The sequence below is a fragment of the Cloeon dipterum genome, chromosome 3 (genome assembly GCF_949628265.1).
Source record: "Cloeon dipterum chromosome 3, ieCloDipt1.1, whole genome shotgun sequence".
NCBI classification, from domain to species: Eukaryota; Metazoa; Arthropoda; class Insecta; order Ephemeroptera; family Baetidae; genus Cloeon; species Cloeon dipterum.
The window spans coordinates 17,942,319-17,956,567 of record NC_088788.1 but is presented as its reverse complement, the minus strand read 5'-3'; the positions used below and the strand labels follow the sequence as shown (position 1 = coordinate 17,956,567).

Here is a 14,249-nt window from a genome sequence, read left to right as displayed (position 1 = left end):
TTATGAGTGCAAGAACGTGTTCCACGAGGCACAGGAAATGTTTACAGCGTTTTTACGACGCAAAATTAAGTCACTCTGTGCCCAACCTAATTTAGGCCGCTTAAGTGGAGTATATTTGAAGCATAATTCATGAATATTTTGATCCATTTTTTGTATAATTTAGATATTTACGCCATTTTTGGCTCACAAGGCGAGTAAGCGTTGTAAAAAATCTCACATGATAAGCAATTTTGGAAAGTTTGGAGAACCAATTCTTTGCTGACATAAATTTGATTTAATTGAAGCAAACTGGGACATAGAATATTCACTTTTTAAAAATACATTATCTATTTAACTCTTTTGCATCGTTTTTCAAGGTGAAACGCATTTAGGGCCTGCAACCAGCAGCTGAAACTCGTTGAGCTGAAAATTTCTGTGGAAATAAGTGCAATGAACAGCTGCATTGGATTCTTCCAACAAATATTTCCCCATTTCACGATCTATACCTTTTAAATTTAACCCCCTTAAACAAAATTCCTCGTTTTCTCTGGTATGTACCTTTTGCAGGTAGTTCAATTCCTTCTCTTTCTATACAAAATCATCTTATCCGGTTGGGTCTCGGCTGTCATGTTACTTGGACGTAAAGTTTGACCAGTCTTCAATCAGGTTGTCAAAGACCTCATTGTTAGAGGGGATTGTTCATAATAGGGTTGAGATTTTAAGGTGGTCGAATATTTTTTCTGTGCGTCGTCTTTACATTTTTTTTTATCCTCAAAATAAGCACAAATCATAAAATGTGAACACTTTTAAGCCACCTAAAATTAATTTCTAAAAATTCCAATCCTACTGATCAAACACTTATTTAATATAAACAAAATTCCATTTCTATTTATGTGCGTACACGCTTATACGATTTGAGAAATTTGGGATCACCGCCCCCATTAGAGTTAGGGTGGTGGAATTCGACATAAATATTTGTGTATGTATTTAACATGATTAGAGATTCTGCGAGAATTAAAATTATATAATACGACCTCCTCATTTTTATGATGGTAATTCTCAATTATTAATATACAATTATTTTAACGCTGTGTTGACAAGACACAAAAAACTTTGCGTTCACAACTCACATAAAGTTCGAATCTTTTTATCACATTCAAAGAAATAGCTAAATGCAATAAGGCAAATCACAGTTAATATAAATACAGCCATTTTTCACGCAGTAATGTAATATTGCTAGTTTTTACAAAATAAAAGTAGAAGGAATGGCAGGTGTGTCGTGTGAATACATGTCAGTTTGTGAAAAGGCGGACTTCCAGTTCTATAAGTCAATCATGACTAAAATTCAGGATCTCACACACTTTACAAAGCTGGTTAATCAATGAATTTTCCACAATATTGTGAGCAAGAGAAAAATTGTTATTTTTATATTTTGTTCTATCGTGTGGAACATAACGCATCTGTCATCATGTAATTGGCAAACTGCTTTCCTCTCTCTGCAATAAGAGCAAAATGCACTCACAAGTGCGGCTGTGTGCTCTGCTTCTCGTATCGAACTGGAAAGAGTACATATATGTAGATTATACAGTTTTTTTATTTGTTTATTTTCTCTCGTGCCGGCTTCAGCCAGCCAGAGTGGCGCGTGTGTGTGGTTTGATGCGTGGTCGGAGATGAAACGATAGACAATAACATCGGCCCGCTGCATGCACGCAGATTATTCCGATTCATGTGCATGCTCATATATGGGTGCACAGCATAAGGTCCACCTGCCCGAAAAGACCGTCCGAATAAACAGAAGCAACTTCCCACGAAGCAACAAGTGCACCAACGCCACGGTCGTTATCTATCTGACAGTGAAATGAGTGCAGCTGTGACTTTGTTCGTCGTTTGCGCCGCACAGATGATGCTTTTGCGCTTGAGGTCGATCAATGGGGTCAAGCGCGGGGCAAATAAGCCGTGGTTGCGGATTTTCTGAGGCAAAGTTCTTCGGGTTCATTGGAAACTGCAGTATTTTGGCTGAATCTGTGTTCATGATCGCATGTTTAGCATATTCTGATTGGAGTTAAAAGCCGCAGGAGGTGGATAAAAGCGTAGAATTGTGGGTTTTCGATAATTTACAGCTGTTTTGAAATCAGAGTTAAAAGGAAATATATTTGTTGGTAGCAGTTTCATCTTATTGGAGCTAGAAATGTTTGAACAATGTTAAAAAATTGTCGAATGAGTGAAACAGCGAATGTCAAACTCATAGCGCCTGATTTTCTCTTCACGTGTTGCACTAGTGTAGGTAGGGGCTGCATAACTAGTCAGGAGGTTTGACTCGCGCTCGCCACGCTTCTCACAATCAGTCGCTTGAGCTTCTCGCATCAGTTTTATAACTTGAAAAGCTAACACAGCAATTGGCGCCTGGAGCTGATATATTTTTTATTTTAATAATTAAGTAGAGTGTAGTATTTGTACACCATATGTTATTACAAAATCATCCACAGTAACTATATAGCATATTTTCTTGAGCGTAAAACATCAAATTTCAGCTAAGTTCATGGTGAGACAATGGAGAATCACAAGTCATTTCAATTTTTTTTTAAAAAACATTGTACGCTTTACATGGTTTTACATGAAAAAAAAACATTTCAATAATAATATATTTTAATATTAAAATAATAAAATAAATAAAAAATACAATAATTTTTCAAATTACGCAATTTTTATATTTTTCAAAAATTTGAATTTTATACCCAAATTAACAGCTAAAATAACACAATAAGGTCAAGCACACAAATATTAATTCCGCTGGACGCTCAGGAAGGAAAGGTCGGCGTCGGCAACAACAATATTATTATTTATTTCGAAGCGGCGGCGGGGGCATGAAGGAATGTGGTTCAATAGGGTTCTCCAGGACGGGCCGAAACAAACGGTCGGTCGCATGCCGTCGTGTGGTTAAAATATTTAATGCACTGTAAGCGAAGAAGTATGCGATGCGAGTGTCGGTCGTGCGCTGATTGGCTGCCTCGTCTTGGGAACTGGCTGCCGCGCTTGTTTCTCACGGCCTCTAAAAGTCCAAGAAGGAGAACCACGCGCGGGGTGGGCAGCCGACAACCACCACGACCAGTTTCCCCTACAACAAGTGAGAGGAGGCATTAATAATTTTCTTTCCTCCGCGCTGCTTTTTTTACTATGCTCCTTGGGCTCTCACGCAGTGATAAATAGGGTTTTGGAATATAGTGACTCTTAAATTTCAAGTCGAAAAGCTTGAGCAAAAGGTCGTTCAAGAGAGAAATCAGAATTTGCTTGTACAAATAATCACTAATTGACCAGTGTTCGATTCAAAGCCGCCAACAGATAACGCAACCATAGACTTTTTAAAAATTTAGTTTTAAGGCTACTGTGCATTCTTCACTTAATATGCTTTCTTTTGACGTGCTGAAAACCAAAATCGGTTTAGCCAATCGCTTTAGATTCATGAAAAACTTTGTTTAAATAAAAAATCTTTTTTCCACGAAGGGTTTATACAACTGGTCAGTCCTCTGTATTCGGATCCAACAGCAGGTGGTGCCATCGTTCATGTATGTGAATTTCAGGTACTTAATCTGAAATTTATGATTATAATTTATAATTTATTATAATATTATTATGCCCACTACTTTGCGTTTTTTGCTTGAAAAAAATCATTAGACATGCTTTTTGATGCGATTGGCTGAACCAATTTTCGATTTTCTACATGTCAAATTACATCTTTTAACTGCAAGAATACGCAGTTGTAGGTGAAGAACCCGAAAATTGTGGTTGAACAGTTGTGCCATCTTTTGAGAGCTACAGTTAATTAGGACTTTCTCGCTTGAAAAATTGCTGGTTGAATTTTATTTTTATTTTCAAATGAACATTTATAAATTCTAATAAAGAAGAGATAACTGATCAAAAATTCAAATCTGTTATTTTTATGGGAGATTGAAAGTTAGCTAGACTAAAAATTCCTTTCCAAGACGTTTGAAATAATATATTTAAAAGCTTATGATTTTCGCCTTCTTAAATGTATTTTTATATATTTGTAAGTGTATTGAGATCAGGACATTATTTAAAAGTTCATAACTTGACCGAGTACTTTTGCATTCTAGTTCTTGGATAAAACAGCAGAGCTCTGTCTGCAATTTCCGCAATTTCAATAAATAATAATAATTCGATGATTCATTACTTCAGCAAGGTGTTATTGCCCTTGCCTTGCGTGCGTTCAGAGTGGAGCGCCCGAGACGAGCTTCTCACAGAGTATGATAGGGTCCAGGCGCGGGTAGAGGGGAGCCCCTTCCAATACTTTTGCCCCGCTGAACCGCGCTGAACGCCCACTACCCACAACACGCTCGCCGGTCGGACGGAGCGCTCACTCTGCTCGCTTGCCGCTTCATTCCGCTAGTGGCGCTCGACAGGTGCACTTGCTCCTCGTGAACCTTCGCCTCAGTGCTTGCTAGTGAACTTTTACCGAGTTGAGAAGGTGGTGGTGTTGCCCGAAAGGACTAAGGTCTTCTTCCTGGTATGAGCCCTTTGCAACAGGTGCCGGCCATGGCCTCGCCACACAGCACATCCAGCTCCGGCTCCAGCACAAGCAGCAGCCCGCCGCCCCCGCAGATGACCAGCAATGCAACCCCGGCGCAACCCGCCCAACGCAAGACTATCAAAATCTCCGAGCACAGAAGAGTAAGTACAACAGTCTTTTCTGCTTTTTATTTTTTTCTTGTTTGAAGGATTTCCGTCTTAAAGCATTGCTTTTTATGATACAAACATGGTTTTCAGAACGTTCATTATTTATTTTTTTATTTCATAATTTTTGTCTTCGATGTATAAAATTTACAATTATGTGCATCTATCAAGAAGTCAAAATTTAGTTTATAGTTTTGTAAGCTGAATATAACAGTTCTTTTCTCCCGTCAAATGATTTCCTAAATTTTCGGGATCTGAGAAATTTAAAAAATATTTATTCTCTTTTTTTCAAGATTAACTCCAATTAGTCAGTGAGTATATAAATGTCCCCGCGAAAGGTGAAAACCCATTTTTGGATTAGTGGCAGTGTCGTAAATTTCTCCATCTTTACTGTTCATGCACATTCCACTCTCCGCACTCTTCCCGCAACCAACGCAAATTACAACGAGTCGCTTAATTTATGATTGCAGTGTAACAAGCCAATTATGGAGAAAAAACGACGGCAGAGAATAAATAACTGCTTGGAGGAACTGAAGAATCTCATCCTGGACGCCCTCAAAAAGGATGTAAGTGTTAAACATCAATTTTCAGCTCCCCTTGAAACCTAAAGCGACGTGAAATTGAAAAATCTCGGCAATGAAAACAATTTATTTTGATCAGGATCCGTGCGTTTTAATTTAGCGGTTGACAAAACGCAGCTGATTAATGTTCTTCTCGACTCGCGTTGCATTCTGCTGCTGGAAAACATTAAATGCTCACATTTCTGGGGGCATGTGTGTTGACTGCACTCGGCAGATGATGTAATAATTTCCAAGCCATCCGCCCGAGCGAAATTACGCCCATTTTTACGGCCCGGAAATTCACACTCTGCGTTTTTTCGAGGGTCGTCTGCTCATTTATTAGTGGCGCTGATTGGCGTTTTGAAAGGGTCACCTGCATGAGTGTGCCCCCTTGCTTTAAGGCTTCCTGCACAGCAGCAACTCGAAAAAAACTACGTCTCAAGCGGCGCCTTTGCGACCCATCCGCCAGAGCAGAAAAATCGCTCTGGAGATTAAGAAAGATAGAGAACAGAGATTTCGATAGACAAATTGGCCGCTCAGCTGTCACTATTTAGACAAGACTGCTGCGACTCATTTGTCTGCTTCTGATTCCGTGAGAAAATAAATATGTGTTTCCAGTGTGTCTGCGTATCCGTTAACTCTCCTAAATTCGTCACCAAAAACCAGGCGTATTAGACTTTCGAAGATAAATCGCTGGTGAAAATTTAGGATGGTCGAATATTCACTCTATTTTAATGAACACTGATTGTGAGTTAAATTTGATTGCACGAATGGAATGCTGCTGCTCCGCAGCTAAAATTTTATTTAAGAGAGAGGAAGGAACGCGTGCTGAAATTCTCGATCTTCTGTCCTTTCAGCAAATATATTTCCTGGTCGTGATCAAATAAATTAATCCGGCTGCCTTCGAGATAGTACTATTATTTTTCCCTCCGCGACGAACACGTTAATTTTCGAGCCGTAAAAATCGAGAGTGACGTCAGCGGCGCACACTTGCTGACCCAGTGAGGTCGTGTGACCGTCATGCTTTCATCCCAAAGTCCATAAAGTTTGCGGAACAATGGACGGGCTCACACATCGCGCGCACTCAGTGTATTTATTTTTAGGGATCTCTCGACGCGTCTACCCGTTTGTGTGCGGATAATATTTATATAATCGATTCGTGTGCGTGGTTCTTGGAAGTGTGAGAAATCCATTCTCACGCCCATTAGCATATCGCGTATATGCTTTTAAAAGAAGTCACCAAAGGTGTCAAGGGGGCGGCAAACACACGATTCGCACACACGCAGCCTTATATTTTACGCCTGCTGAGTGCTTTCCCAGAACAATTAAGTGTCACTGCACCTTTGACACTGGGCAGTTCACAGACTTCCAAAAGACGTGCAATATTTTCTTCATAATCGGTTAATAAAATTTATTTGTTCCAAGGCTCACACTTCAGTCCACGTGTTGTTTTCAATTTTTGCGAGATAAGTTCGTCTTAGATAAGTTTCCAAGTCATTTGAAGTTTCCAGGCTAAGCTCTTTCTCACGTGCCGTCTAAGCCTGGAAATAAAAATTCAATCGCGCACAGCTCGCGAGGGAGATAAGCAATCTTGATTACAAAGGCCGGTAATTGCCGCCGAGTAAATAGACACGCGATGACCCTTTGTGTGCTCGCGGAGAAATCTCGCGCATCCAAGATTATGACGAGACGGCTCTCCATGCAGCAGGTCACCCTCCCGCCATTAGCGTAATGAATGGGATGCAAAGATCTCAGGCTGCACATCTCTCATAGAAAGCAGCAGCAGACGGTGTGGATAAAAAGTTTCACAATTACTGCTCCAATCAGGCGCAGCAAGCAAGCCGGTGCAATTACCAGTAATGTCGGTGCATTAATGAAATGTCAATGGGGTCACGCACACACAAACTGAACCGAGCCTGCTGCAGCGGGTCACAGCGTCCGAACGATAAAAGACTTCGGAAAGGGGTCCGTTCGCATGGCGGGTCAAAAGTTGACACTTTGACGATGGCGAGAAGACGGCGGGAATACACGATAAAAATGTACGAGCGACGCACGTGCACCAGACTGATAAGACGCGTGGTGAGATGATCTCTGTCGCACTCTAAACCAAAGAAAGCAAATATAGCACTCTGAGCAATCTTCTCCGGCTGAAGAAAAACATGCACACTGATAAACTCTTTCACAAGACGTCACCCCCGGTTCTCTCTGCTCTGACTCTGTAGTCGCACAGCACGCGCGTTATCAAAAAACCAATTCATGCGCGACGCGCGCGACATGCTCCTCCCTTGGCTGCCTTCGAGGAAATGGTCGCGACACGATAAGGGCTATCGCACCGTTCAAAGTCATTATCAGCAGGAAAAGTAAAGGGTTAGCCAGCCGTGAGAATGTCGCCAAGAATAAATATGTGCCCTGGCAATTCTCGCCGTCTCAAACAAACCAGGGTGCGAGCGCGAGCAGCGCAGTTCCAAATGCACTGATGTGCTATGGGAAAAAGATTAGCTTTGTACACAAATTTAGCTGCGCTGCTCTTTGGTGATGGGTTTGCATACAACACTCGTTTGACAAAATGTTGTGCAGAAGGTGCAGAAACACTTTGGCCTCTCATACTTCATGCTGGGTGGCATCGGCATGATCAATGATGCGAATATAAGTCTGCTGAATCTTAATTAATTCGCAGTTAAAATTAGGATTTGATGCAATTCTCAACATTAAGGGATCTCGCTAAAATAACACTAAGCGGTGGCCATGAAAGAAAACGGCGTCGTAAAATTTAATGACCAACAATTTAATAAATTTCTCCATATAAGAGGTTCTCACCTGCGATATTATTTCCCGAGGAATCCGAGCGACTGATGAATTTTTATTTGCTTTTTATACCGCTTTGCTTTGGGCAGTACAGTGGCTTAATCAGGCTTAATTACGGTAGATAAGCATAGGCTGTATGTTATTAGGTAATAATTTTATCTTCATCGTCCGAGCAACGAACTAATCAAACTGCCTATGTATCCATAATAAAATCTGGAATGACCGATCAACACACGACCAGATAAGATCGATAGTGTAATAATTGCTGTCCTTAAGGAACGCTAATTATTCCTTTTCCCACGCTGCGGTGAGCCGGAGCGTGAGTGCTCGTCGAGCGATGCCCAAAAGCTGGATATATACACATTATACGTATTTTACGACGCACACCACGCGCAAACTTTCCTGGAGCAATTGCGGCTGCCGCGCGCGCGATGAAAGCAAATGCCATTAAGGAACTATTCTCACGACGCAAAATTATACACCTCTATGCAAATCGGCCGGCATCGCAGCGGCCTTCCAGCTCGTGGAATTTCAATAGACGATCATTAGCATTGTAAAAAGTACAAAAATGCCGCCGTGCTACCCAGAAGGCACACGGCAGTGAGTAGCTTCTTAGCGACTGTGCGAAATTAATTTCGCTTGCTTGGCTAGGAATTTGACATAATCCGGCTAGATTTATGGCCACATTTGAACCGATGAGCAAATCTCTCGGCAGGCCACCATGTGAGCTCTTCCGTTTGAATATGAAATGAGATGAAATTCGTTTCAGCATAAATCAGTCACATTGCACGATTATAAAGACGACTTGCTGCGGGTTATTAGTCTTGCTCTCTAGAATTTAGCAAAAGTGATAAAGTAGCTCTACATTGCTTTATTTGTGTGTTTCAGCCCGCCCGCCACTCAAAACTGGAGAAGGCCGACATCTTGGAGATGACAGTGAAGCACCTTGAGTCGCTGCACCGGCAGCAAAACGCGATGGCCGTCGCCGCCGACCCGAGCGTGCTGAACAAGTACCGCGCCGGATTCAGCGAGTGCGCCACCGAGGTGGACAAGTTCTTGTGCCGTGGCGACGCGCCCCAGATGGACCCGCACGTCAAACGCAGGCTGCTGGGGCACTTGTCCAACTGTCTCAACAACGTTTCCGCGCTGGACAACATGATCATGTCGCCAGGCAAGCCGGCGACCGAGGAGGCGGCCAGTCCCGTGGCCACCGCCACTCAGCCACGCACATTGCGGGTGCAGATCCCAGCGTCATCCATGCAGATTCCGTCCACGCCCACCGCCGAGGGGCAGCACGTGATGCATTTGGTGCCAACCTATCTGCCCAGTGGCGACATCGCCTTCGTCATCCCCAAGAGCGTGCGTTCGCCGCCGCCACCGCCGCAGTTGCAGGACCCGCAGTTCAGCCCCCAGATGCCGCCCCTCCTGCCAACTGAGTGTGCACAGAAACTGGCAGCACGAACGGCCGTCGTGGCGCCACTGCCAGTCGCACTCGACCTCAGCATCTCTCACATTGTCTCGCTCAAGCAGGAGGACAAACCGGTGTCCATGGACTGCGCCCACGCCGCCGAGCACGAGGACGTTTGGCGACCCTGGTAGACACTTGTGCTAATTCTTCCCCTGGAGTGCCATCCGCGCGCTAATGAACAACTCGTTGTGTTTTACACAGATGGACGGTTAATATTTAGAGCTGCAACAACTGTGGACATGTTGTTGTGCGGAATAAATCTGATTAGCCGTGCCTTCAGCCTTTGAAACTAGAATTAATCATGGAACGCATGAAAAATGGAGCTTATTTTGTATCACAGATTTTTTAAAAATTTGTCACTTTGTAATCTGTGACGCCACGCAATAAAATGGACATTTTCATGCAAAACCATTAAAAACGAGTTAAACATGGATTTTTGTGTTTTTATTGTTTTCTACTGCCACTCGGGGGAATTTTAAACAGCTTCATTCCAAATTCTAATCTGAGATGAGTCCTTGGTCCCCGACAATAAGTAATAAAGAATAATTATTTTAGGACGGGACCTGAAGAAATTGCTTAAACGAGATAGGAACACCGCCTGTAGTCTTCACCAAATGATCAATTTAAACTGAAAACACAGGGCCAAGGGTGTCGTAAACCTCACGGCCGCACCATTATTTGCATAGAAGGCGAGCAGTTGAACAAACAGCTTGTCTTACAACTGTCTCAAATTAATTCTTGCGGGTAATAATATGTACTATACATTGTATCAGACTTAACCAATTTCCGGAAAAAATATCAGTTTCACCATGTTTTTCGCTTGATTTAGATATTCCTCTCACATCTCGCGACAACCTATTCAACTAGGAGTAAAATGTATAATATTGAATTTACTAACCGCGGTGAAATAAATAATGATTTTCAATAAGGGAGACACTGCTCACCGCTTGATTAAGCCTATCTTCTCGGAAATGAAAAATGAAAAGGCGTATCTTTTTCAATTGAGACTTAGAGAGCATTATTTCATAATTTTGCAGCACATCCGATCCACTTAAAACACCCACAAGCAGCTCTTCCAATCTGCCCGACTCGCTCCACATGACACAACAATGCCAGAGAGAAAAATTGGCAGTGATTGTTTTAGCTGCACTTGCTTAAACTGGTCGATCTGCTTGGCAGCTTTGGTTCTCACGGCCGCGTGGCGCCTACGAGTTATGCAGCATGACGGTCATCGGCGGTCTTCTCATGTCTTCATGGCCTACCTTTCAGGCACACTCGCCGCGCTGGGATCGGCCGTCAGCGCGTGTTTTACACAAGTCATCGTGCGCGCACTCGAAAATAAAAGCAGCCAACTGTTTTGTGGCGCGCGTATCTTCATCGCTGTAGCTCATTGTTTCAAAACTCGGAGACAATGGATGGAAAACAAAAGCGGCGCAGAAGAGGTCGTCCATCATTGGCGGCAGCGATAAAATCATCGCTGGCCGCGCGCCGCGCATGGGAAAATGAGAAAACAGGCATTATTGTTGTTATTGTTGCGGCTCTGACTCGTTCATTAATATCTCTATGACCAGCGCATCACAACACACTCATTCCGATCGCTAATTAGCCACTCGAGGAATTTAATAAGGTTTTTTGGACAGTTTTTATTGAGCTGGTCTGCTTTCTAGAGGAATTTATACTCTAAAATTTACGATACTATTATGAATTTGTTTTTACTTCAGTTTAAGTGGTTTTATAGTATAAATAAATTTGTATTAATCCTTTCCTATTAGGATAGGCATTCTAAACAACGCAAAGCAATTATAGAATTCTACAATAACCATAAATTTCTTGAACGCAACTTCAGCATGCTTGAAAACGATCGGAAAAGAATGATTAAATGACTGCTTTTTATATTTGCTTTAAATATTCCTGTAAACGTTTATTAATTTTCTTGAAATATATTCCAGACCCAAAATTTATGAATATATATATACGTGCTGTATTCCTTTGTGCCCCTCTTATACGGTTCAAGTGATAAGAAAGCTGAATACAATCCTGCAGCTTGCTAATTAGAGATGAATTGAGCTACTTTGCATCTTGATGAATATGCCTTTGTGAACTTTGGGCTGGCTGAAAAGCGCACGTCGGCTGACCTCTCGCTCACTCGCAGCGCTGAACACAAAAGGGGGAAATTATCCGCCGAATGATAATGAATGATCTTCGTTAAACCTTGACCTTTTTAATACGGCAAGAGAGCTTCCAGTCACGCTTAAGGATGTGCAGAAAAGTCCGCTGGCCGTCGAGCGGTTTGCAAACAGCGCTTAATTTTTTTTTCTCTCTCTCTCTCTCTCTCTCTCTCTCTCACACGCCGCTGTTTAATACATTACGTTCGGAGTCAACTTAAAAATAAAACACGCGCGCACGGCACTTCATGAAGAAGAAAAAGAAGAAGAAGAAGTGGCCTTGGCGTTGCTGAGAGATGCTAAAAGCGTGAAATATAATCGTGCATAATTCGCTAGCAGTGCCGCGCGCGAGCCGCGTACGCGAATTTTCGGCCCATAGAACAAGTCATAAGGAAGAAACGCGGAATCTATTCAATGCTGCCGGGCCTCTCATGGCTGCTTTTGCAACTTTTACACTCGTCATGTTCTTGTGAAAGAAATGTATCAAATTTCAATTTGTTGCTCGTTTCCGCGGCCAAGTGCTTGCGCACGATCATTCTCCAGCGTCTCAAATGAATAGTTTTGCACCATCAGCACCTGATTGAATTAAAAGTAATCTAAAAATAGGAATTTTTTTATTCTTTTCCATAATTGAATAAAAATTTCATCTTATAAAATTAACAGCACATAAAATATAAAAGCTTTTTAACTTCACGTTCCAATTTATAGAATATCAAGTCAATTAATCGTCGACCTTTACCCTCGGAATCTACAATATGGAACTTTGAATTAAATAATACAACTCTGCGTGGATTCAATAGCCGCTTTTCTGCAAAATTCAGGTCAGCAATAAATATTTCAAAAAAGTAGGATATCCAAAAAATGTAAAATAATTACACAAAAACCCTCATCTTATTCGCTGAAGAACTTGTATTGTTTATGTTTTTAAAAAAATCAACACAACTTCTGGGTGGTTTTTCTTGACATGTTTTGCCCTGTCTGCCTTTGTTATGTTTTCTCTCCACACGTCCTGCCCAAGCAGAATGTTACCGTTTGTTTCCTGTCTTTAGAGAAGAAAAATTCTGCGTGTTGCGGACAAGGGAGGCAGGCCCCAACCGCTGCTTATCGCATCTCGCTGCGCTCTCGCACGCACAAAACATAACGTCGAGAGAAAAACGCAGAGCTCATCACCCATATCGCTAAAAGTTGTAGCTACATACACGGCTAGCTACATAATTTTCAACTCACCGCCGGGGATATCTGACAGCTGGAAAGCTAACTGTCCCAATTTGGTCACATGTTTCGAAAATTAACTCGAGAGTGCTGACAGTGGGGAGGACCAAACAAATGTGTCGCAATCAGTGTTGGGAAACTGTGATATATATACTAGGACAGGAGGGGCGTTCAGATTAATTGAGATGAGCCATCTGACATGTGATAATTAGGTGCCTTGCTTTTAATCTTTGGCTGCAGGGGGTTCTTCAGTCTCTCTTCAAAGAGAAATGAGCTTACCCCTATTAAAAAAATAAGTCCATGCATTCATTTTAATTATCGCTCATTCAAGGGCGCTCAAGGAATGAGAATTATTATTTTCTAAACATAAAAATTGTTTGTAAAATATCTCTGTCATTGACATTATTTTTTCTTGAAAAATAGTCTAAACAAAATAAAAAAAACTTTGATATTGTTCTGGAGACGTTCTGTTCTCTGTGAATTCAGTTAAAGCCATGCTTGATCTAGGCGGGAGGACCGTCTGCCTTCTTATTGAACCCTTTTTTATTTCATAACAATGAGTTTACCCAAAATGAATGTTGCCATTTTAATTTCAAATGTTCATTTATCAACAGATGTTAAATAGTAATAATATAGAAGTTCAAAAAGTTTGTTGTTTATTTATATTGTAGCTAATTAATTTCAGAAACAAATCCAAATATTTAAAAAAAAATCGAGGTTTATTATGCATTTACCATTTATGAAGAAACGTTAAATAACCTAAATAGGAATTTCCGAATACAAGGAATAAGACTAGATAAAATTCAATATGCCCCAACACACCTGTTTTATTGGTTCAATCCCCCAATTTAAAGACGAGTCGCACGAGTCGTAAAATTGTCTATCCGCATTATCAATAGCCTTTCCCTTTATCCCTGGAGCATGATTCCTACTTGTTGACGAGAGGGAACCGCTGAATTGCCGCACGCCACCGCGTTATTTGTTTGGGCAGAAATTTTGACGGGCGTGCGATCGCGTCAGTCAAAGGCGAAAATCTCACGTTTCATCCTCACACGCTGCGCCGAGGAAACAAAATCAACTCTGCCCTCCGTCATGCACCGTGGAAATAAATAAGTTTTGGGGCTAGATCGCGTACTATAAGATAAAGGAAGAAAAGAGACTGGCTTTCCAGTTAATAAGAAGTGTCGAGCGCCGATTCTCACGCCTCGACGTGGCTGCTTTCCACTTCGGGAATCACTCGGATCGGCATGGGTGGCCCCTTTTTAACCTGGTGGGCCATTAATAAATCTGTCCAATTACGCGATCAGTGCGTGCGTAATTGCATTTGATCGCACTGTTCGCTCAATTTTCGAACCAAAAAAGTGGGAACGA

General features: G+C 41.8%; 1 protein-coding gene across 1 annotated transcript; it reads left to right on the top strand.

The window, feature by feature from the left end:
* Positions 1–4,347: 4,347 nt before the first annotated feature.
* On the top strand, positions 4,348–9,934 carry LOC135939616 (transcription factor HES-4-like). Its single transcript, XM_065484087.1, has 3 exons — positions 4,348–4,665; positions 5,139–5,234; positions 8,922–9,934. The coding sequence occupies exons 1-3, from the start codon at positions 4,504–4,506 to the stop codon at positions 9,630–9,632; spliced, it is 969 nt and encodes a 322-aa protein (XP_065340159.1). The 5' UTR covers positions 4,348–4,503; the 3' UTR covers positions 9,633–9,934.
* Positions 9,935–14,249: the final 4,315 nt, after the last annotated feature.